The 23570-nt window shown below is 35.1% G+C and overlaps 1 protein-coding gene across 4 annotated transcripts in view; it reads right to left on the reverse strand.

The window, feature by feature from the left end:
- CPED1 (cadherin like and PC-esterase domain containing 1) overlaps positions 1–23570 on the reverse strand; it is a 312531-nt gene that overhangs the window by 194817 nt on the left and 94144 nt on the right. For all 4 annotated transcript variants that reach the window (XM_059933517.1, XM_059933516.1, XM_059933518.1 and 1 more), the window contains exons 5-6: positions 21740–21872; positions 20374–20542 (exon numbers count right to left, since the gene is read on the reverse strand). In XM_059933517.1, coding sequence (XP_059789500.1) covers positions 20374–20542; positions 21740–21872 — 302 coding nt within the window. The remainder of the gene's footprint in view (positions 1–20373; positions 20543–21739; positions 21873–23570) is intronic.

The following is a 23570-nucleotide window of genomic DNA, read 5'->3' on the forward strand; positions in this document are numbered from 1 at the left end:
TTGGAACAGTACTTTTTAAAACAGGTAAAGGAGGCTGTGATGGCTGGAAATATTGGATTCTGGAAGACTAGACACCAGGCATCGGGAAGCTGGTTTAGAAGGGGACACATACCACATATAGATACATATAAATACAGGGATACCAGGAATTCCTCTCTTGGTTGCAGTCCCTTTCTCCAAATGGTAAAACTTGCTTCACAGAGCTTCTAATAACTATTAATAGTTTCATAAGCATGGAGGTGAGGGAGAGAGGCCAAGCTGTTATGAGACAGAGGATAGAGTCGGGGGTATGGGGATGCTCCACATCAGGAAATGAGGAAGTCAGAGAACGACTGCTTCACTGGAAGATGCTCCAAAGAGACAGAACTTACAAAAGCAATGAAATATGTCTGTATATTGCAGTTCGTATAGAATACAGCACGATGCGTGTGTGCAGAATCCTGAGAAAGAATCCATCTTTGTCTGCCTTAGTAACATTCAGAGAAATGAAAGACAAACTTTCAGTTCCACCTCACAATATTAGGTCATTTATATAATTCAAAGGAATTCAGGCTAAAAACCGATTTGAGGTTCAGGTTGAAATCAAATAGAAGTACACACAGAAGATACGTGGATAAAAATAATGCACTCTCAGATGCTGAGTCGAAAGTGCTAGTGCTAACTTTACAGTAATTAAAAAAAAAAAAACCTATGTATTGCAAAATCTCCTTAAATGGAAAAACAATTCCCAGTGACTTACAAATGTTGATATCATTCCAAATAATTATGTGACCTAGGCAATTTAAATTGCACTGAAGATTTACCACCATTCAGAATCTCTACTTAGCAATATAGCCTTACTACCACAGCATGGATTATCAAATAACTTTTTAAAAATAAATATGTATATTCCAGTGAAAGAAAATGGTCAGAGATTTGCTGTCCAAATATTTTTGCTTTCTCTTTTTCTTTCACTATTGGACAGTGCAGGCAATACCTATAAAGACCACTTGGGGGCAATACAGTATTTTTGTTGTGTCTCATCACATAGCTATGTAGGTTTCAGAGAAGATTGCTGTTTCTTTCAAATTTGAAGCCCCATTTTAATATATGGAAGGGAAAATGCTGTATTTCATTTTAAACTTACAATGCATAAATCACATAAGACAAATGCAAGTCAGATTTTCTCCTGAAGGGAACAAAAGTGTCTCTTCTTTTAGCAGACAAATCAGTCTTACCTAGTTGGCACATTTGGGAATATTTTATATTTAGAATTTGTCACAGCTTTAGAGATAGATCTCAAAGAATAAAGGAAACTGTTAATAGAAATGTTTAAAATAACAAACATATAATGATCTTCAAAATGTACTGGTGGAAAGTTATTTTGTTTCTATACCTAAAGTGAAAATGTAAATATCACCTGTCTTCTCCACTGGGTATATATTTTAGAATAAACTTAAGCATTAAGGTAATTAATTTTTGACATTTACTGCCATTGTCTTCACTGTTATTACTTTGCATTCACATCACACTTTGTAAATGGGTTATTTTATTACTGATTATTCTTTTCAGCAATTTGATGAGTGGGGTCTCTATTCCAAGCCATTTCTCTCCCCTCTGTCTGCTGAGTATTAAGTATTGTCAGGCACTGAAGGTGTTTCTTTTGTAAATCAAAAATAAACATAATCTCTTCTTTAAAGAATTTTACATGTATGTAGGCAAGTAAATTTTTCTGCTTCGTTTTTGTTCTCTTGATTCTTTTATTTATTTTATCTAATTTTTTTCTCCCAATATATTTTCCTGTCCTCAGAAGATATTTAACATTACCACAGGGATGCAAAACTCAGGTGAGTCTTGTTGTCAAAGTCCAGGAATCAAGGCTTATGAAATTAAATTTGGTAACTCTCTTGTTGCCTTCTCAGAAGTGAAAAAAAATCAGGAAGATGGCAGGGAGTTTTGCCTTAATTCATGGGTCCATTACCCAAAGATTCATCTTAACAAATCCTTATCATATGGAGGGTAGTGAAGGAAGAGATTATAGCTGCTCTGCCTTTGAACATCTTTCTGGCTTAGCTAGCTCATCTATTGAAGAAATAATGAGAAACTGAAAAATTAAGATGGTGTTCCCTGTGGATGCTTAAACTGCTCTGAAGCACTGTTTACAAGAGTCCTCATTTTTCATGCTCAGTTTTTACTCTAAACCCTTGTTTATTTTATAAACTTCTGATCAGCGAGGTGTAACAGAAATCAGAGCAATAAGTCTGTACGGGATAACAACAGAAAGAGGAAGAGCCTACATAAACTAATTTATAAGAGCTTCTGTGATGTCCACAGGCCATCGACTCCATCTCCAGTTTGGAGAAATGACACTTGATCTTTGCAAATCCTTAACTGGGCATCTTCCTCATCCCGACACAGGCATCCACTAGATGGCGCCAAGGAGAAGGGGGCTTTGAACAGGACAGGTAAAGGGGGGGCGGGGAGCAAAGGAGTAGGCAAATACACACCCTAAACCCCAAACTACCACTAAGGCCTTCCCTCTTCCATCTCTCCAGCATCCTGAATGAATTCACTTACTTCACCTGATCTCACACTGAAGTCCCTGAATATCAGTTAACCTCCATTTTCCTGGAGAGATAATTAACACTTGTCCATCAGTTTTTGTGCATTAAAGGAAATAATAATTAGCAAATTTATTCATTAGGGTTAAGTTTCACCTTTATGTTGTCACTACAATGCATATATATAATGGGTCCATATCAGATAATTATATCAGTTCACTATGTTAGTTCAGAAGAGATGACATAATTAACAAAGATGGTATATATAAATTCACTATATTTATCTTCTGTTGCAGAACCTACTCTAAAATATTTCCCCAAGTTTCAGTTTTTAGCAAGTTACAATTAACAAGATACCTTTAATAAAAATGATAATGATAGACAATCATTCACTGATTAATATTTTTTGAGGGCTTCCCTGGTGGCGCAGTGGTTAAGAATCCGCCTGCCAATGCAGGGGACATGGGTTCGAGCCTTGGTCCAGGAAGATTCCACATGCCGCGGAGCAACTAAGCCCGTGTGCCTAGAGCCCGTGCTCTGCAACAAGAGAAGCCACCGCAATGAGAAGCCCGCACACCGCAACGAAGAGTAGCCCTCGCTCGACGCAACTAGAGAAAGCCCGAGCGCAGCAACGAAGACCCAACAGAGCCAAAATAAATAAATAAAATAAGTAAATTTTTAAAAATATATATTTTTTGAGTGCCTGGCACTCTCCAGATTTTGCCTGCAGTTCTGAAAGCTTAGGGTCATGTGTTTAAATGATCATTTTTGATCAAGTAAACATGGCCATGATTAATGAATAATTTTCTTAGGCTAATAATCCAGGTTCAGTATTAAGAACAAATGAATGCACAAAATTACCTGAAAGCCTTTTATGGAACAAAGATGGAAATGAATGAGTGAATAAAATGAATGAATAAAGGAAATTTTTCAACACAAGAGACAAAGTTGCCATGAGCAGTATCAATGCCATCAACAGCATAAAATTATTTTGCATTTTTTCACTTTAAAATCCTGGGCAGTTGCAAAATAATCATTCTTTTTCTAGAGCTAACATATACCTGAAATAATATTTAACACCAATATGGGCTGATTAGATAAGTGTTATTTTGCAATTATTATTTAGGTTTTTATTGTAAGTCAGTTCTCGTCACATGTTTATTCAATTTTATTCTGGTTATCTATAATTTCTATTTATATAAAATCATACTTCAAAATGAACACCCTGATGCAATTTTTAAATTTAATCCAAGCAAGAGTAGACCAAGTAATACATCAACTCTTTTTACAAACTCCTAGAAGCAGGCTCTTATTCACATTCCTTCTATAGCTGACATAAATCTCCTGGGCCTACAGAAGGGCCAGATGCTCAGTGAAGAAGTCTTTTACAAGGTCTGCTCCATAGTCTGCAGTTTTAGATGTAAAATGAAGATCAGTAGAAGAACACTTCCTCAAGTTGGAAAACTATATTGTAACTTTATACCTGCTTTGAAAGACATTACTCATTTTTACCTTGAGAATATATGAGCTATCTCACCTGACATTATGAAAAGCACTGTATAAATATTGACAACAAATGAGGCTAACTTTATCCCTACAACTGTATCATGTTTCCAAAACTGAATAAGAGACATATGCATCTTTTAAAAGGGGTCCTTGTAAATAACAACATGCCCCTCTTTGCCAAGGTTCACTCTCTCCTCTGTGCACATTTGCTGATTGCATCGATGTGAGAGGGAACTGTGGGCACTGGAAATGGAAGAATGGTCCCCCAAAGGCCAGTGCAGTGGTGGTAGAGAGCTGGTGATTTAGAGACTGGGCAGGAGCTTGCTTTAACTTTGGTTTCCACTGGAGGTGATTCTCATAGATACTGATGTGAGCAAAGACGGCAATGTCCTGTGTTTTCCCTTTTCTATCAAAGTGGCCCTGCCCAGAAATTCAGATGATGACATCTGCCTATTACATTTCCTGGAAAGCCACTAGAAGATCATTGCAAAATACAGGGCTGAATGAGAACAGCTAGGGATTAAATATCCTTGGGCAATTTCTTCACATGGTTAAACAATTTTAAATGATCTTTGATTGAATTCTACCCAAGCATTTATCAAGAGCTGATTACATTCAAGGAATTATCCTCATGTAACCTCTGAATATCAAATATCAACAAAAGAACATCTTCAAATATGGAATGGCTGATCAAAATACAAATTCATTTATGTTATGTCTCAACTAGACAAAATAAGGCTTTGGATAGGTCTTCCTGCCAGAAGTCACAAATCACTCCAGCAATACATTTTCATCAAAGCAGTCAGCTATGATCACAAGTATATAGAATCTCCAGACATCATAAAGAAGTTATAGACAGGAGAGTTTCCTCTCTGCTGGATAACTTTACAATGGATGAAGGGATAACTTGTGACTTTTTACTCTAAGAACCAAATTTAAATTTCTTGCAGTTAATCTATATGACTTGCGTATAAAGACAGCCATGGACGTATTTGACTGAAAGTTATAGTTACAATGTCTGTGGAAGAGTTCTACTCTTCAATGCATAGGTATAACTGGAGTGTTTTATAGTTGAATTGAGAGCTTTTTCAGGGTAGAAATGTTTGAATAAAATATTGCTTGCAGTTGAATTTATTATATTCACCAAGAAAATGACATTGCTTAACAGCAAGCAGCAAAAATGGTGGTTTTAAAACTGGATCAAAGGATATAATAATCAAATGTTGCATTTGCTATTAATTTTCTTTCTTCTCCACCTCCCTTTCCCTTTTAAATCTGAACATTCTTTGGAAACATCTAACACTTATATTTTAAATTATTTTTATTGTACAGAAGGGGATTTTAGAAAAGTTTAGTTTATGAAGCTTCTCTTTCCATTATTTCTCAAATTTGCATTAATGATATTTTTCAACTCTCTCCAAAGCTATAGTACACAAAGTATCTCAGCAGCAGACGTAATTGGAAATAAATGAGCTCATAGTTATATCTGTTATTACTTTCATACTCCTTTAGCTGCCAGAATGTTCTATAAATGGCCACCAATAACCAGTTTAGTGGGCTTGCCTCACTGCACAGTGCATAAATCACTACTGATTTAACCGAGTAATTTAGCCTTTGGATTCAGGACTCAGTACAAACACACACACACAAATTATGTTTTGTGGAAATTTAAGAACAGTATTTAATAAAACATTGACATCACATGGTTAGTCTTTAAAGTGGGTTTTGGTCCTGTCCTCCACGTTAGCATTGAAAACCGTTTCTATGTATTTTTTCACTTCTAAAAATATCACAAGGTAGCTGTATTTTGGAGAATGGCTAAGTGATTTAACAGATAAGTATAATCTATTTGTTTTAACTGAAGCTATAAGTACTTCAGTTGGGTAAATAAATAGACCCTTGTTTTCTGAATCTATCTGTAGCATCAAGTATAACTTTGACCTCTAGAAGGAAATAATTGCTCTCTGGCACATTAATCCAGGAAGCTGCACTACCTCCCTTTGAGAGCAGATAACAGTACTGTCCAGAATAATCAGGCAAGATCTTGAAAAGACAAATCCCAAGGAGAGGAAGAAAATGACAAGAACTGCATGGTTTCCCATGCTACAACTGCAGCTCGCATCTGTCCTGCAGACATGACAAAGATATAAATAACAAACAAAGCAGTGAACAAAGCATGAAAATCTAAAGAAAACCAAATCACAAAGAGCTTTCTTTTCATATGATTTTCCTTCAGGAAACACATAAAAACTATCACAAAAAAAGCATATCATTTCTACCTGTCATTTCTACTGGGGTTGGGGGATGTGGTGCTTAAATAAAGAAAAGACAAAACAAAACTTAAAAACAATTACTTGGACTATCTAGGAGCTTCAGTTTCCCATCAAGAGGGTGAACTATTATAGGTTAAATGAGATTAAAGTATGAATTTAACTAAAGGACAAATGAAAACTTGTGTGAAAATGATTTTGAAAGATATTTTTAACTGGCTTGGCCAGTGGTGGCAGTGGGCAGGGATTGCTGGAGCTTGAGGAGGGTGTTGCCAGAGGTTTCTTTGAGAGGACAGTTTGGAGAAAAGCATTTTTGTTTCCCTCCTGCCTCCCCCTGTGGTCCCCTAGGACATTCACTGCCTGCTCCTTCCCTGTTAAGGATGTGAAGCCCACTAGGATTCAGGTTGCTGAATGTCCCGCTCAGATGAGGAGGTGATGAGACGTGTGGGATTACATCACATCTGGCATTCACTCCTCTACCCTATTCTCTCTCAAACCCCAAGTTTGATGGATTATAATGAAGGGGAGTGCCTCCTCCCAGGGCTTTTCTATTTAAGAGGTTAGGGAGTGAGATTCTGACCAAGGAAGTCACCTGATACCATAGTAGCAGAGAGAAGTGATCAAAAGTGGTTTTACAATGCCTGGAACTCATCCTCATCCCTCTTTTGGATTTACCTGGCCTTCCCCCAATATGATAATGGTGAGAATAAATAGTATCTGCAGGATAACTTAAGCTCAAAGGACAAAATAGGGGACAAATGAAAAGTATAGCCACCTGGAAAGAAAAGTAACAAACTAAATGCCATATATCATGCTCCTAAAACTAAAGGACAAGGGGTTCTGTGGCAATGGATAGCACATTGGACTTCTAAAACCAATGGGCTAGGAATTTAAAATAAGCATGATTAATATACTCAGAATAGAAATAGTGGAAGATAGGAGCAAAATGAAATATTAAAGAAGATCATTAAAAAGAACCAAGAGGAAAAATAGTAAGAAATCAATAGATATAAGTAAAGATGTGCATAGTTCTCAAGTTAAGGGGTATCGGCACATGAAGGAAGGGGTCAAAATCTGGACAACAGAAGAAAGAAAGAAAAAACAGTGAGGAAAAATATTCCAAGAAATAATGGAAACAAATTTCCCAGAATTAAAGAGTAAAGACTTCAGGCCCAAATTGGAAACACAAATAAGAAAAGAAACAAATCCAGGGGGATGTTGTGAACACTTTAGGGGATGTGAGGGTGATAAATTCCGTGATAAAGTTTGGTTAGGTTTGGTTTTTTAAGAAAACAAAACAAAACAAAAACTGATTATTTCAACCAGAATTAAAAATCTACACTGTAGATCTACACTGCAATGTGGGGAAGTAGTGTAGAGAGCAAAGGATATTAGTCTTAAGGGGGCAGAGTGGGAGACATTAAAAATTTAAGAACTTAATAGGAGAAAATAAGCATGAATGTATGTCTTAAATGAAGGATATCCACTGCATGCTATATTAAGAATGTATAACTTTTAAGCTGACTGAAGAAAATTCAATCTTTACAGTGAAAAGCAGGAAAAGATATTTTAAATAAAACAAAAAGAATGCATTGAAAAATTTTAAAAATAAGATGGTAGTCACAATTTAGGCAAATCAGTTAAAAATCATAAATTAAAAATGAAGATTTCAGATTGGATGAAAACAATAAATTCCAAAACTATATTGACTATTTAAAAATAAATTTACTACAAAGACATGTAGAAAGGGTAAAATTAAAAATACATATGGTAAAACAAAAATATGAACTAAAAGAAAACTCACAGCAATCTTAATATCTGACTAAAATAGAAATTAAAGCAGTAGTATCCTAAGACAAAAAAAAGCTAATATATACTGGTTAAAGGAAGTATGGAGAAAGAAGCTGTACCCATCATAAATAACAGGTAGCAAACAACGTAACTTCGAAATAGTCAACTCACTGAATGGCAGAGAGAAACAGACCAACAACTGTAGTTGGAGATTTTAATACATTCCACTTAACAACTATCAGATCAAGAGGAAAAAAAACAGGTATCTGCAAACTATGATTAATAAGAGAGACTTTAAATATTAATATATACAGAATTTCTATACCCATGTAGAGTTTTTCTTTTCAAGCACCCATGGAAGGTTTTTTTTAAATAGAAAGATTATTAATAAAAGAAAGCCTGGATAAATTCCAAGATAGCAGTAGCATACAGGATTTGTCTTCTGATAATAATGCTATATATTAGAAATTCATAACAAAAGCACAGCTGAAAAAGAATCCTTTTTTATAAACTGAATAATATGTTATTAAATACCTTGAGTTAAACAAAGCAATCATAAAGAATATTAAAAAATAATTAGAATTAAATAATTCAAAATTTATGGGACATGCCTAAAGCAGGACATAAAAGGAACATATAGCTTTAGCTATTTTTACTAGGAAACAAAAAATGTTAAGCATAAAGGAGGCAAACATTCAAATAAAGAAACTATAAAGAAACAATAGAGCAAACAAACAAAACACTAGAAGCCAAGAAATGACACAAATAAGGGCAGAAATCTGTGAAATTGTGAACAACAACTTCAAAATGATGAAAAAGATTAACAAAATAAAAAACTAGTTTCTTTAACCAACTCTAAAAAGATTTAACCAACTCTAAAAAAAAAAACTTCTGGCAATTCTAATCAAAAAATTTAAAAAAACACATATCTACAAAGGATAAATTTAAAAAGATGAAATAGCTATAGACACAACAGATACAAAAATCAAAACATTATAATCAACTATACACTAAAGAATTTGAAAATTTGACGAAATTGGTAACCCCCCCAAAATTGCCAAATTGTACAAGAAGAAATTGAGAACTTAAAATCAAAATGTTTTAATAAGTTGAAATGTCAATGCTATTTAAAAAAACCTTCAGATCTATTTTTTCAAGAGACTTGTACCAAATTCTTGAGGGTAAGCAATTTCTATCTTATATAAGTTCCAAAAAACTGAAAAAAAGTGAAAGTTATCCAGCTTAATTTTACGAAGCTACAATAATCTCAACTGTAAAAACCAAGTATGAGAAATATAAGAAAATATAAGCCCACCTCATTCATGAACAAAGGTATAAAAATTGTAAATAAACAAATCCAACAGAGTATTGAAAATAGCACAGAATTATCAAGTAGGTTTTATCTCATTTATGCAAGGAGGTTTTATTAAGAGAAAATCTAGCAATATAATACACATAAACTTGAGGAGGAAAAAAAATCATGATTATCTCAAAATGCAGAAAAAAAGTGTTGGTGAAGTTCAAAATCATTTCATGATGAAGATTCCCAGCAAACTAAAAATAAAAGAGAATTTCCTTGACTTGGTAAAGTTTATAAATCCATACATCTTAGAGTTATATTGTAAAAAGATTTATAAATGAAATCATATGATGTCTTGTATTTGTTTCAAAATAAATTAGTGTTAGGGAAAGGGAGTAAAGAGGGTACAGATGAAACAAGACTACCTATAAATTGTAATGGCCAAAATGTAATGATAGATCCATTGTACTTAATTATATTATTCTCACTACTTTGGCAGACATTGCAAAGATTAAATATCAAAAACCTACGGCACACATTTTACTTAACGGAGAAACTTGAGATGTGCTCATCTTAAAAGATGTTCAACTCAAGAACATTCACTATCAGTTCTACTTTTAAAGATTCTTGGCAACATTAGTCAAGGAAAAGGAAAAAAAGAAAAAAGAAGGAAGTAGAAAAGAAGATAGCCAAGAATTAAAAGGAAAGAGATTAACATGACCTTATTTGCAGATAAAACACCTAGTAAAACCAATGATATTAATAGTTATATTATTAGAACAAGTTTATCAAATAGAAGTTCCACTTTAAAAACAGTATTTCTTGAAGATGGCAGACTAGAAGAACATGGAATTTGCATCTCCGCACAACTAGGGCACCTACCACGCATCACTGGGGGACTATGGACACCAAAGGGGATGGGAGGAACTGCCACTGACCAGCTTGCAGGAGGTCGGGCCCAAGCTCCTGTGGTGGGAGCTCTGAGTCCAAACCACTGGACTAAGGGAGAACCTCAGACCCCAGGTTAATCGGAGTGAGGCCTCCTAATCTCAGCACCAAGACCCAGCTCTATCCAACTGCCTGAAAACTCCAGCGTTGGACACCTCAGGCTAAACAACCAGTAAGACAGGAATACAGACCCACCCATCAAAAAAAAAAAGAAATGACAAAAGAATATGTTACAGATGAAGGAGCAAGGTAAAAACCTACAAGACCAAATAAATGAAGACGAAATAGGCAAACTACCTGAAAAAGAATTCAGAGTAAAGATAGTAAAGATGATCCAAAATCTTGGAAACAGAATGGAGAAAATACAAGAAACATTTAACAAGGATCTAAAAGAACTAAAGAGCAAACAAACAATGATGAACAAAAAAATAACTGAAATTAAAAATACTCTAGAAGGAATCAATAGCAGAATAACTGAGGCAGAAGAACAGATAAGTGAGCTGGAAGATAAAATGATGGAAATAACTGCCAGGGAGCAGATTAAAGAAAAAAGAATGAAAAGAATTGAGGACAGTCTCAGAGACTTCTGGGACAACATTAAATGCACCAACATTAGAATTATAGAGGTCCCAGAAGAAGAAGAGAAAAAGAAAGGGTCTGAGAAAATATTTGAAGAGACTATAGTTGAAAACTTCCCTAACATGGGAAAGGAAAGAGCCAATCAAGTCCAGGAAGTGCAGAGAGTCCCATGCAGGATAAACCCAAAGAGAAACACGCCGAGACACATAGTAATCAAACTATCAAAAATTAAATACAAAGAAAAATATTAAAAGCAGCAAGAGAAAAGCAACAAATAACATAGGACAGAATCCCCATAAGGTTAGCAGCTGATCTTTCACCAGAAACTCCGCAAGCCAGAAGGGAGTGGCAGGACATATTTAAAGTGATGAAAGGGAAAAACCTACAACCAAGATTATTCTCCCCAGCAAGGATCTCATTCAGATTCGACAGAGAAATTAAAACCTTTACAGACAAGCAGAAGTTAAGAGAATTCAGCACCACCAGACCAGCTTTACAACAAATGCTAAAGGAACTTCTCTAGGCAGGAAACACAAGACAAGGAAAAGACCTACAATAAAAAACCCAAAACAATTAAGAAAATGGTAATAGGAACATGCATATCAATAACTACCTTACATGGAAATTGATTAAATGCTCCAACCAAAAGACATAGACTAGCTGAATGGATACAAAAACAAGACCCATATATATGCTATCTACAGGAGACCCACTTCAGACCTAGGGACACATACAGACTGAAAGTGAGGGGATGGAAAAAGATATTCCATGCAAATGGAAATCGAAAGAAAGCTGGAGTAGCAATTCTCATAGCAGACAAAATAGACTTTAAAATAAAGACTATTACAAGAGACAAAGAAGGACACGACATAATGATGAAGGGATCAATCCAAGAGGATATAACAATCATAAATATTTATGGACCCAACATAGGAGCACCTCAATACGTAAGGCAAATGCTAACAGCCACAGAAGAGAAAATCGACAGTAACGCAATAATAGTAGGGGACTTTAACACCCCACTTTCACCAATGGACAGATCATCCAAAATGAAAATAAATAAGGAAACACAAGCTTTAAATGACACATTGGACAAGATGGACTTAATTAATATTTATAGGACATTCCATCCAAAAACAACAGAATACACTTTCTTCTCCAGTGCTCATGGAACATTCTCCAGGATAGATCATATCTTGGGTCACAAATCAAGCCTTGGTAAATTTAAGAAAATTGAAATCATATCAAATATATTTTCCGACCACAATGCTATGAGACTAGATATCAATTACAGGAAAAAATCTGTAAAAAATAAAAACACATGGAGGCTAAACAATATGCTACTAAAAAACCAAGAGATCACTGAAGAAATCAAAGAGGATATCAAAAAATACCTAGAAACAAATGACAATGAAAACACGACAGCCCAAAACCTACGGGATGCAGCAAAAGAAGTTCTAAGAGGGAAGTTTACAGCAATACACGCCTACCTCAAAAAACAAGAAACATTTCAAATAAACAACCTAAACTTACACCTAAAGCAATTAGAGAAAGAAGAACAAAAAAACCCCAAAGTTACCAGAAGGAAAGAAATCATAAAGATCAGATCAGAAATAAATGAAAAAGAAATGAAGGAAACAATAGCAAATATCAATAAAACTGAAAGGTGGTTTTTTGAGAAGATAAACAAAATTGATAAACCATTAGGCAGACTCATCAAGAAAAAAAGGGAGAAGACTCAAATCAATAGAATTAGAAACGAAAAAGAAGTCACAACTGACCCTGCCAAAATACAAAGGATCATGAGAGATTACTACAGGCAACTATATGCCAATAAATGGACACCCTGGAAGAAAAGGACAAATTCTTACAAAAGCACAACATTCTGAGACTGAACCAGGAAGAAATAGAAAATATAAACAGACCAATCACAAGCACTGAAAATGAAACTGTGATTAAAAATCTTCCAACAAACAAAAGCCCAGGACCAGAGGGCTTCACAGGCAAATTCTATCAAACATTTAGAGAAGAAATAACACCTATCCTTCACAAACTCTTCCAAAATATAGCAGAGGGAAGAACACTCCCAAACTAATTCTATGAGGCCACCATCACCCTGATACCAAAACCAGACAAACATGTCACAAAGAAAGAAAACTACAGGGCAATATCTGTGATGAACATAGATGAAAAAATCCTCAACAAAATACTAGCAAACAGAATCCAACAGCACATTAAAAGGATCATACACCATGATCAAGTGGGGTTTATCCCAGGAATGCAAGGATTCTTCAATATACGCAAATCAATCAATGGGATACACCATATTAACAAACTGAAGGATAAAAACCATATGATCATCTCAATAGATGCAGAAAAACCTTTCGACAAAATTCAACACCCATTTATGATAAAAATTCTCCAGAAAGAAGGCACAGAGGGAATTTACCTCAACATAATAAAGGCTATATATGACAAACTCACAGCCAACATCATTCTCAATGGTGAAAAACTGAAACCATTTCCACTAAGATCAGGAACAAGACAAGGTTGCCCGCTCTCATCACTTATTATTCAACATAGTTTTGGAAGTTTTAGCCATAGCAATCAGAGAAAAAAAAGAAATAAAAGGAATCCAAATCGGAAAAGAAGAAGTAAAACTGTCACTGTTTGCAGATGACATGATACTATACATAGAGAATCTTAAAGATGCCACCAGAAAACTACTAGAGCTAATCAATGAATTTGGTAAAGTAGCAGGGTACAAAATTAATGCACAGAAATCTCTTGCATTCCTATATACTAATGATGAAAAATCTGAAAGAAAATTTATGGAAACACTCCCATTAACCACTGCAACAAAAAGAATAAACTAGCTAGGAATAAACCTACCTAAGGAGACAAAAGACCTGTATGAAATTAAAGATGATACAAACAGATGGAGAGATATACCATGTTCCTGGATTGGAAGAATCAACATTGTGAAAATGACTATACTCCCCAAAGCAATCTACAGATTCAGTGCAATCCCTATCAAACTACCAATGGCATTTTTCACAGAACTAGAACAAAAAATTTCACAATTTGTATGGAAACACAAAAGATCCCGAAGAGCCAAAGCAATCTTGAGAAAGAAAAACAGAGCTGGAGGAATCAGGCTCCCTGACTTTATTTTATACTACAAAGCTACAGTAATCAAGACAGTATGGTGTTGGCACAGAAACAGAAATATAGATCAATGGAACAGCATAGAAAGCCCAGAGATAAACCCATGTACATATGGTCACCTTATCTTTCATAGGGGAGGCAAGAATATACAATGGAGAAAAGACAGCCTCTTCAATAAGTGGTGCTGGGAAAACTGGACAGCTACATGTAAAAGAATGAAATTAGAACACTCCCTAACACCATACACAAAAATAAACTCAGAATGGATTAAAGACCTAAATGTAAGGCCAGACACTATAGAACTCTTAGAGGAAAACATAGGCAGAACACTCTATGACATAAATCACAGCAAGATCCTTTTTGACCCACCTCCTAGAGAAAGGGAAATAAAAACAAAAATAAACAAATGGGATCTAATTAAACTTAAAAGCTTTTGCACAGCAAAGAAAACCATAAACAGGATGAAAAGATAACCCTAAGAATGGGAGAAAATATTTGCAAACAAAGCAACTGACAAAAGATTAATCTCCAAAATATACAAGCAGCTCATGCAGCTCAGTATCAAAAAAAACAAACAACCCAATCCAAAAAATGGGAAGAAGACTTAAATGGACATTTCTCCAAAGAAGATATACAGATTGCCAACAAACACATGAAAGGATGCTCAACATCACTAATCATTAGAGACATGCAAATCAAAACCACAATGAGGTATCACCTCACACCAGTCAGAATGGCCATCATCAAAAAATCTACAAACAACAAATACTGGAGAGGGTGTGGAGAAAAGGGAACCCTCTTGCACTGTTGGTGGGAATGTAAATTGATACAGCCACTATGGAGAACAGTATGGAGGTTCCTTAAAAAACTAAAAATAGAACTACCATATGACCCAGCAATCCCACTACTGGGCATATACCCTGAGAAAACCATAATTCAAAAAGAGTCATGTCGCACAATGTTCATTGCAGCTCTATTTACAATAGCCAGGACATGGAAGCAGCCTAAGTGTCCATCGACAGATGAATGGATAAAGAAGATGTGGCACATATATACAATGGAATATTACTCAGCCATAAAAAGAAACGAAATTGAGTTATTTGTAGTGAGGTGGATGGACCTAGAGTTTGTCATACAGAGTGAAGTAAGTCAGAAAGAGAAAAACAAATACAGTATGCTAACACATATATATGGAATCTAAAAAAAAAATGGTTCTGATGAACCTAGGGGGAGGACAGGAATAAAGATGCAGAGGTAGAGAATGGACTTGAGGACATGGGGAGGGGGAAGGGTAAGCTGTGACGAAGTGAGAGAGTAGCAGTGCCACATACACACTAGCAAATGTAAAATAGATAGCTAGTGGGAAGCAGCCACATAGCACAGGGAGATCAGCTCGGTGCTATGTGACCACCTAGAGGGGTGGGATAGGGAGGGTGGGAGGGAGACGCAAGAGGGAGGGGATATGGGGATATATGTATATGTACAGCTGATTCACTTTGTCATACAGCAGAAACTAACACACCATTGTAAAGCAATTATACTCCAATAAAGATGTTAAAAAATAAATAAATAATAAATAAATAAATAAATAACAGTATCAAAAAATAACCTAGGGAATCTTGAAGTAAACTTAAGCAAGACCATATAAGATCTCTGTGGAGGAATAAAAATTAAACTCTAATAAAGGACAAATAAAATGACCTGAATAAATGGAGAGACTTAATATTATGAATAATCAACTCTTCAAAAATTAAGCTAAAAATTCAATGTTAGTATACTGAAATTCCAGTAGGATTTTTTTTTGGAATTTTTGAATTTTATTTTATTTATTTTTTTATACAGCAGGTTCTTATTAGTTATCTATTTTATACATATTAGTGTATATGTATCAATCCCAATCTCCCAATTCATTCCACCACCACCACCACCCCCGCCACTTTCCCCCCTTGGTGTCCATACGTTTGTTCTCTCCATCTGTGTCTCATTTCTGCCCTGCAAACCAGTTCATCTGCACCATTTTTCTAGGTTCCACATATATGCTTTAATATACAATATTTGTTTTTCTCTTTCTGACTTACTTCACTCTGTATGACAGTCTCTAGATCCATGCACATCTCTACAAATGACCCAATTTCATTCCTTTTTATGGCTGAGTAATATTCCATTGTATATATGTACCACATCTTCTTTATCCATTCGTCTGTCAATGGCCATTTAGGTTGCTTCCATGACCTGGCTATTGTAAATAGTGCTACAATGAACATTGGGGTGCATGTGTCTTTTTGAATTATGGTTTTCTCTGGGTATATGCCCAATAGTGGGATTGCTGGATCGTATGGTAATTCTATGTTTAGTTTTTTAAGGAACCTTCATACTGTTCTCCATAGTGGCTGTATCAATTTACATTGCCACCAACAGTGCAAGAAGGTTCCCTTTTCTCCACACCCTCTCCAGTATTTGTTGTTTGTAGATTTTCTGATGATGCCCATTCTAACTGGTGTGAGGTGATACCTCATTGTGGTTTTGATTTGCATTTCTCTAATAATTAGTGATGTTGAGCAGCTTTTCATGTGTCTCTTGGCCATCTGTATGCCTTCTTTGGAGAAATGCCTATTTAGGTCTTCTGCCCATTTTTTGATTGGGTTTTTTTTTTTTTTAATATTGAGCTGCATGAGCTGTTTATATATTTTGGAGATTAATCCTTTGTCCATTGATTCGTTTGCAAATATCTTCTCCCATTCTGAGGGTTGTCTTTTCATCTTGTTTGTAGTTTCCTTTGCTTTGCAAAAGTTTTTAAGTTTCATTAGGTCCCATTTGTTTATTTTTGTTTTTATTTCCATTACTCTAGCAGGTGGATCCAGTAGGATTTTAAAAGTATAATTGATATTCTAAAATGTTTATGAGGAAATAAATGCCCACCACATAGTTAACAATCTTGAAAAGAAAAAGTAGACAAGAGGCACCTCCCGTGTCAGGCATGAAGACATACTTATACTGCCAAAATAATAAAAAAGTGTGGGCCAACTGGAACCGAATAGAGACATCAGAGGTGGCTCCATATACATATGGAAACTTATACAACAAAAGTGATGTCAGATTCATAGGAAATGATGAGTTTTTAGCCCGTGAGAATGGAATATTTAGAAAAAAAGAAAAAAACTGGATCAGAGGTGATCTCTAGTTGAATTAAATATTTATATGTCCAGGGAAAATTATAAAGGTAATAGAAAAAAATGGAGAAGCACACCTTTGTGACTTAGAGATAGGAAAGGATTTCTGAAACTAAATCCCCAAAGAGGAACCATATGGAAAAATTAATTTGATTAATGAATTGAAGATTTCTAATCAAAAAATAGCACTGTGATAAAGTTAACAGAGAGAGGACAAATTGAGCTATTTGCAAGAGCAAGATAACACTTTTCACCTGTCACAGCTGGAAAAGGTCAAATGTTGGCCTATGTGGGGGTATGGAAACTGATACAGGCATTTTGGAGGGCAAGCTGGCATTATTTAATTCTATCAAATGAACCTATATCTTATGCCCCAGCCATCCCAGTTCTGGGTATATACTCTTCAGAAAATCATATGCAGGTTCATAAAGAGTCAGATACAAGGATTTGTGCATCTGAAGTATTGTTTGCTTTAGCCAAGAGCTGGAGCAATCCAGATGTCTATCACTGGAGCAGTGGGGAGGTAAACTATAAGGGAAAACACGTCACTAATACTGCAAATCAGTGAAAAAGTAACAGAAGATATACACATAGCAATGTGGAAGGTTTCTTCCTAAAAATACATAGTGCTGCATTTTAAAAAATAGTCAGAGGGACTTTCTTGGCGGTCCAGTTGTTAAGACTCTGCGCTTCCACTGCAGGCGGTGGGGCATGGGTTTGAACCCTGGTTGGGGGACTAAGATCCCACATGCCGCATGGCCAAATGTATATATATAGTAAAAGAAAAAGAAAAAATATCTAATATAATACAGTTTATATGCTAAAGATACTTGCATGCATGACAAAATAAAAATACTTATTTTACAAGAATATGCACAAAAAGGCACACATTGGGGGCTTCCCTGGTGGCGCAGTGGTTGAGAGTCTGCCTGCCAATGCGGGGGACACGGGTTCGAGCCCTGGTCTGGGAAGATCCCACATGCCGCGGAGCAATTAAGCCCGTGAGCCACAGCTACTGAGCCTGCGCGTCTGGAGCCCGTGCTTCGCAACGGGAGAGGCCACGACAGTGAGAAGCCTGCGCACCGCGATGAAGAGTGGCCCCCGCTTGCCGCAACTAGAGAAAGCCCTTGCACAGAAACGAAGACCCAACACAGCCAAAAATGAATTAAAAAAAAAAAAAAAGGCACACATTAAATCATTATAATGATGGCCTTTGAGAGGAAGGATAATTAAGTGGGAAACGGCAATAAAATGTATTAAATAAAACAGATAAAACAAGAGAGGAGGCTTGCACACACAGATGTTGCAAGTTCTACAAGGACAGGGATTTGGGTCTCTGCTCAACAAACATTTGTCGAATACATGAATGTGACATGAATAGAGGATTATGATTCTTGTATCTCTCTATATCTGAGTTCTAATTATTTGGTTGAATCATATGAAATTGTAATTTTTTGTAGGTCAAAAATGGCCAATTGTCAGCAATTGCATACAATTCAACTTAATAGAAAAGGGCAATTGGGGAATAATTAAAGGTTCTTAGGGAAATATAAACAGCCACTGTGAAGACTTGTAGGAGATGACATGAAAGACAAATCAAATTAGATTCCACTTTCTCATGATTAAAAACCACTTAATACTGATATAATTGAGATGAGATGATCGTCTTTAAAATAAACCACTCTTAAAACCTAAGTCATTAACACCATTTCCTTAAAATATCAGTTACCTATTTTACTAAGTAATGTAACATCTGCATCTTTTGTCATGCTTATCTGTTTTTTAATTGACAATTTTTAAACATACCATTTAAAAATTTTTCACTGTTGGAAGATTTTCCAAAACTTAAAGTGCAGTTTATGTAAGAAAAATTCTGAAAAGTATCAAGCACAGTCACTTTTAAATCTCTCAAAACTATAAAAGGCACTTGTGCCTTCTTTTTTTTTAATACCATTTTTTATGATTAAAATACAAAAACCTGTACATATTTAATGCATACAATTTGATGAGTTTAGAGATAAGTATACACCCATGAAACCATCACTACAATCAAGTCATAAACGTATCTATCCCCTTCAAAAGTTTCCACCCACCCTATTTATTTATTTCTGTAGTGATAAGAACATAAAATCTATCCTCTTAGCAAATCTCAGTATTATTAACTATAGGCGCTATACTGTAAGTCGATCTCCAGGACTTATTCATCTAGCATAACTGAAACTTTATACCCTTAGACTAACACCTCCCTATTTCCCTCTTTCCCCAGCCCCTGGTAAACACCATTCTATTCTCTGCTTCTGTGAGTCTGACTAGTTTAGATTCCTTCTATAAGAGGGATCGGATAGTATTTGTTCTTTGAAGGCATCTTTGATCTTACAGAAATAATTGTTCAGAAAACAAATAAGAGGAAATGGGAAGAAACTGAAAGAATGCATGTGTGCATTTCCCCTTAACTACACTCTGAAAAATTATTTCTGTAAAATCAGAAACTCCTTAAAATTTATCAAGTATATTCTCACTAGACCTAATTTTCGAATGAGCTAACCTGAATTACCTCTTATAACTAAACTTTTTGGAGGTTATTATTAAGTTCTACCTTGAAAACTTTCTCATCATGCTTTATGTCATGGCTACTATGTCAGGCACCCTTGAGAGCATTGTTTTTTACTCAGCAAATATTCCATATTGAATGGTGAAATGAAATAGGCATTATGCTTCCTAAAAATGAAGCAAAAAGCGTAAGGGCAAAATTATATTTTCCTTTGTTGCACTGACTACATTTTTCTTGAATGAGCGGAAAGTCAAGAAAAACAGAACACAGCTGAGAACTAGTTCTACAATGGGTCAAAGAACTGAACTAAAATGATGAATTGAGAAAAAAAAAAGATGTAGCCTTTGTGATCCCTAGTCAATTAAGCTGTTTCCAGTTCATTTTTGAACCTGCACCTATTAAATGAAAATCTCTGCTTGCAGCAATAACACGATACAATCTTTGCTCCTTGGGATTTGAAAATCATAAAGGTCGGAGAAAGGCAGCCCAACTCACTTTGCTTATCTCCAGTATACTTTGTGGGAAATAACTGCTTCAATGGAAATTTTACCTTGACAGTGAAGCGTTTTTTCTTTGGTGGATTCCAAACCGTGCCAGTCGAATGAATGAATGCACGCAGAGGAGTTAAGGATGTCACCAGCACATACGCTTTAAGAATTACAGATAAATCTTTGGCTCTCAAGAGTGTTTCTTGTGGAGCTAGGACTGTGGTTTGATTCCTAAAAAAGTAAAAATATAATTAAAGCTCCATAATTTGGGGTGAGTATGTAATTTATAAATTGCCTCAGAGCTTTGTACACCCCATCTCTCTTTCACTGGACCCCAGCCTTCAGTGTATGGGTTTCCTTAAACAATGTCTAAAATTGTACCTAAAATGAGGCTTAAAGATCTAAAAAAATTTAAATTAGTCACATCTGGTGCCATCCCAACAAAACCGATACATATAAAAGTTTAGGATACCCCTGAAATTTTCCGGTTCTGCCCTCTCCTACCTTCGCTCTATCTTTTCCTCCACAAGAAGAGATACTGTTTCTCAATAGTGGACAGGCAGGTCACCAAAAATATGCCAAAATACTTTCCCCACTAATTTGATTCTACCTAATAACCTGCACCACAGATAATTAAGTTAATTTAAGGGATGAAATATTAGGAAACACTTCAGTCTAAAAAAGGAAAAATAACACTCATTAAATATTTTGTGATAAAACAAACATACTTTCATCATAAATGATACCAAAATGTATAACTATTTTCTTTTCTGCATCATATTTCTATATTTCAAATATCTAAGTTCAATCAATGAAAAGAGTGTGCTATTTCATCTTTTGAAGTCTAGGTAAGCAGAAATGCATATGATTCTTCAATAAAAACTATTAACTGTGGAATACTACCTAATAATTATAAAATTACATGAGGCAAACTATTTTGTGTCTTGGATAAGATAATTAAAATCTCTTAATTTTTCACTATAATTTATCTACATGACAAAATCCTTTCCCTGGAGGTAACTTGAATAACTTGGTACCCTACAGTTGCTTTCTCAGAGCCATAAAAAAATAATAATAGAAAAAAATCCTTCAGCCATACTCGTAGACTAAGGCATGTTATTTGAGTATAAAATGGAAGTTAAAATTTTAGTTTCGCATGGCCAAGGTTTTAAATTCAATTTCCATTAATGTAACTTCCTGGATAAGAGTCCTATTTACCCAAATGTTTATTCTATGGCAAGAGAGATTTGAATTAGTGTAGCAGAAAATCGATGGTGGCATTATTTATTAAGAAGAGATAGCCGAAAATTTATATAACAGAACCTAATAATTCAAATGTAAAACCCCTAGATGTGTTTGGTGCTTTTCTCTTATTAGCTATCTCTTAAAATGCATGCTTGACATAACAATTCAAGATGATTAGCTTACAGCTGTTCATGTCTCCAGTCCCCTGGTTTCCACAAATGTGACTTCACTGTTTTTAAAAGGTGACTTGAAGTACTCAGCTTCAATTGTATGCTCTGATCCAGACACACTGAGGGGCTCACCGGAAGTTGCAATTCTGAAAAGATTCAACAGAGCAAAAAACAGTCATTATATTGTTTCCTTTTGGAATGGCTTCCAAAATAGAGTCTGCTGTGTTAAACTACTGGGTCCAAGGGAAATAGGCCACAAATTTTCTCCCCATTCTGAATCAAGGTTCAATTCCTCAAGCATGAAGGCACGTTTAGAGGGGCATTTGCTTTGTAGTATGTTATCTCACCACAGACTAGAAAAACAATTAAAATAACTAATTTCAAATTTTCTTCTCAGAAGGGGAAGTAGATATGATGTCTCCTTCTGTCCCACACCAAGAGGGTCTTTCTTCCATACAGCTAGGAGGTGCTCTCTCGATTAGGGGATGGTGGCTGCAGGAGCTGACTTCTGTTTGCGATGAGAATTTTATATAGATAACTTGAGTTGATTTCTTGACAATACAGTCCTTCACGTGCTAGAGTTTGTCATGCTTCATGACCTTGGTAACCTCAACCAGAGTCCTCCATTATTTTGTAAAATATTATTTAGTGGGTTTTTGAAGTGTGTAAAAGTAAAGACCAACAATAATGACTTATTTCCGAACACTCATATTGATACTTTTAAAAAATAGTTGTATGTACAAGGTTAGAAAAATCAAAGTGTACAGAAAGCTATCAAATGAAAAGAAAACGCATCCAGCGATCCACGCCCCTCTAGGACTTCTCCCAATGTTTACACATTCACTTTTGAAGTCTAGATAAGCAACAATGGATAAGATACATATGATTCTTCAATATATAAATTGATATAAATATCAATATATCTATATAAACCTATATGTGCAGATATTACTGGGTTTTTTTAATTATCCAAAAAAGACATAATGATCTATGTCTGGCTTATTTACCTACTAATCCATCCTGGAGTCCTTTCCATATTAGCATGTACAGAATTACCTTATACTTCTTCATAGCTTGGAGTGTTCCATTAAATGAATATACATTTCATTTAACCATTCCCTTATTGTTGTGTACTTAGATTATTTTTGTAATGTTTGTCTTCTGTTATTTCAAAAATACTACAATGAACGCTCTTATACATCTATTTTGGTGTACTTTTACAAGTTTATCTAGGGGTGAATTCTAATCTATATGTGTAATAGCCGGGTCAATGGGTAAATGCATTGTAAATTTGATCAACATTACTCAGTTGCCTTCTAAAAAGGTTGCCCCAATTTCACTCTTTCCAACAGCATATGAGAGTTGTTGTTTCCTTCCTGCCAGGTCACAGAGCTTTATTTTTAAATTGTACAATTTATCTAGCTCCCCAAATGGAACAAAGCCTTTAAATTATTTTCCCCCTTGTGCACGTTTCATCAATACTAACACAGTTTAATTTAAAACACTTCACACTCTTAAGTAGGAGTCCGAAGAAGTCAAGCTGTTCAATGATTCCCATATCTCATTATTTAGCACAATGTGATCTTTCTCAAAAAATGATAGCCTATTTGTAAGGCTTCCTTATTAATGAAGTTCTAATACATCATAGTAAAGGAAATATTCAAATTGCTTGTTTCTGGAGGTGACAAATGAAGTCATTAAGGTAATTTCTTTCCTGAGAATCACAACTTCAAAAGAGTTAAGTATTTATATAAACCTTTACATTTGCAGTAAGAAAGTATGCTCTTTTTTTTTTTTTACTAAATAGACATTTTTTAGAATTTATTACTAGGGAAAATTTGTTC

The sequence above is a fragment of the Balaenoptera ricei genome, chromosome 9 (genome assembly GCF_028023285.1).
Source record: "Balaenoptera ricei isolate mBalRic1 chromosome 9, mBalRic1.hap2, whole genome shotgun sequence".
NCBI classification, from domain to species: domain Eukaryota; kingdom Metazoa; phylum Chordata; class Mammalia; order Artiodactyla; family Balaenopteridae; genus Balaenoptera; species Balaenoptera ricei.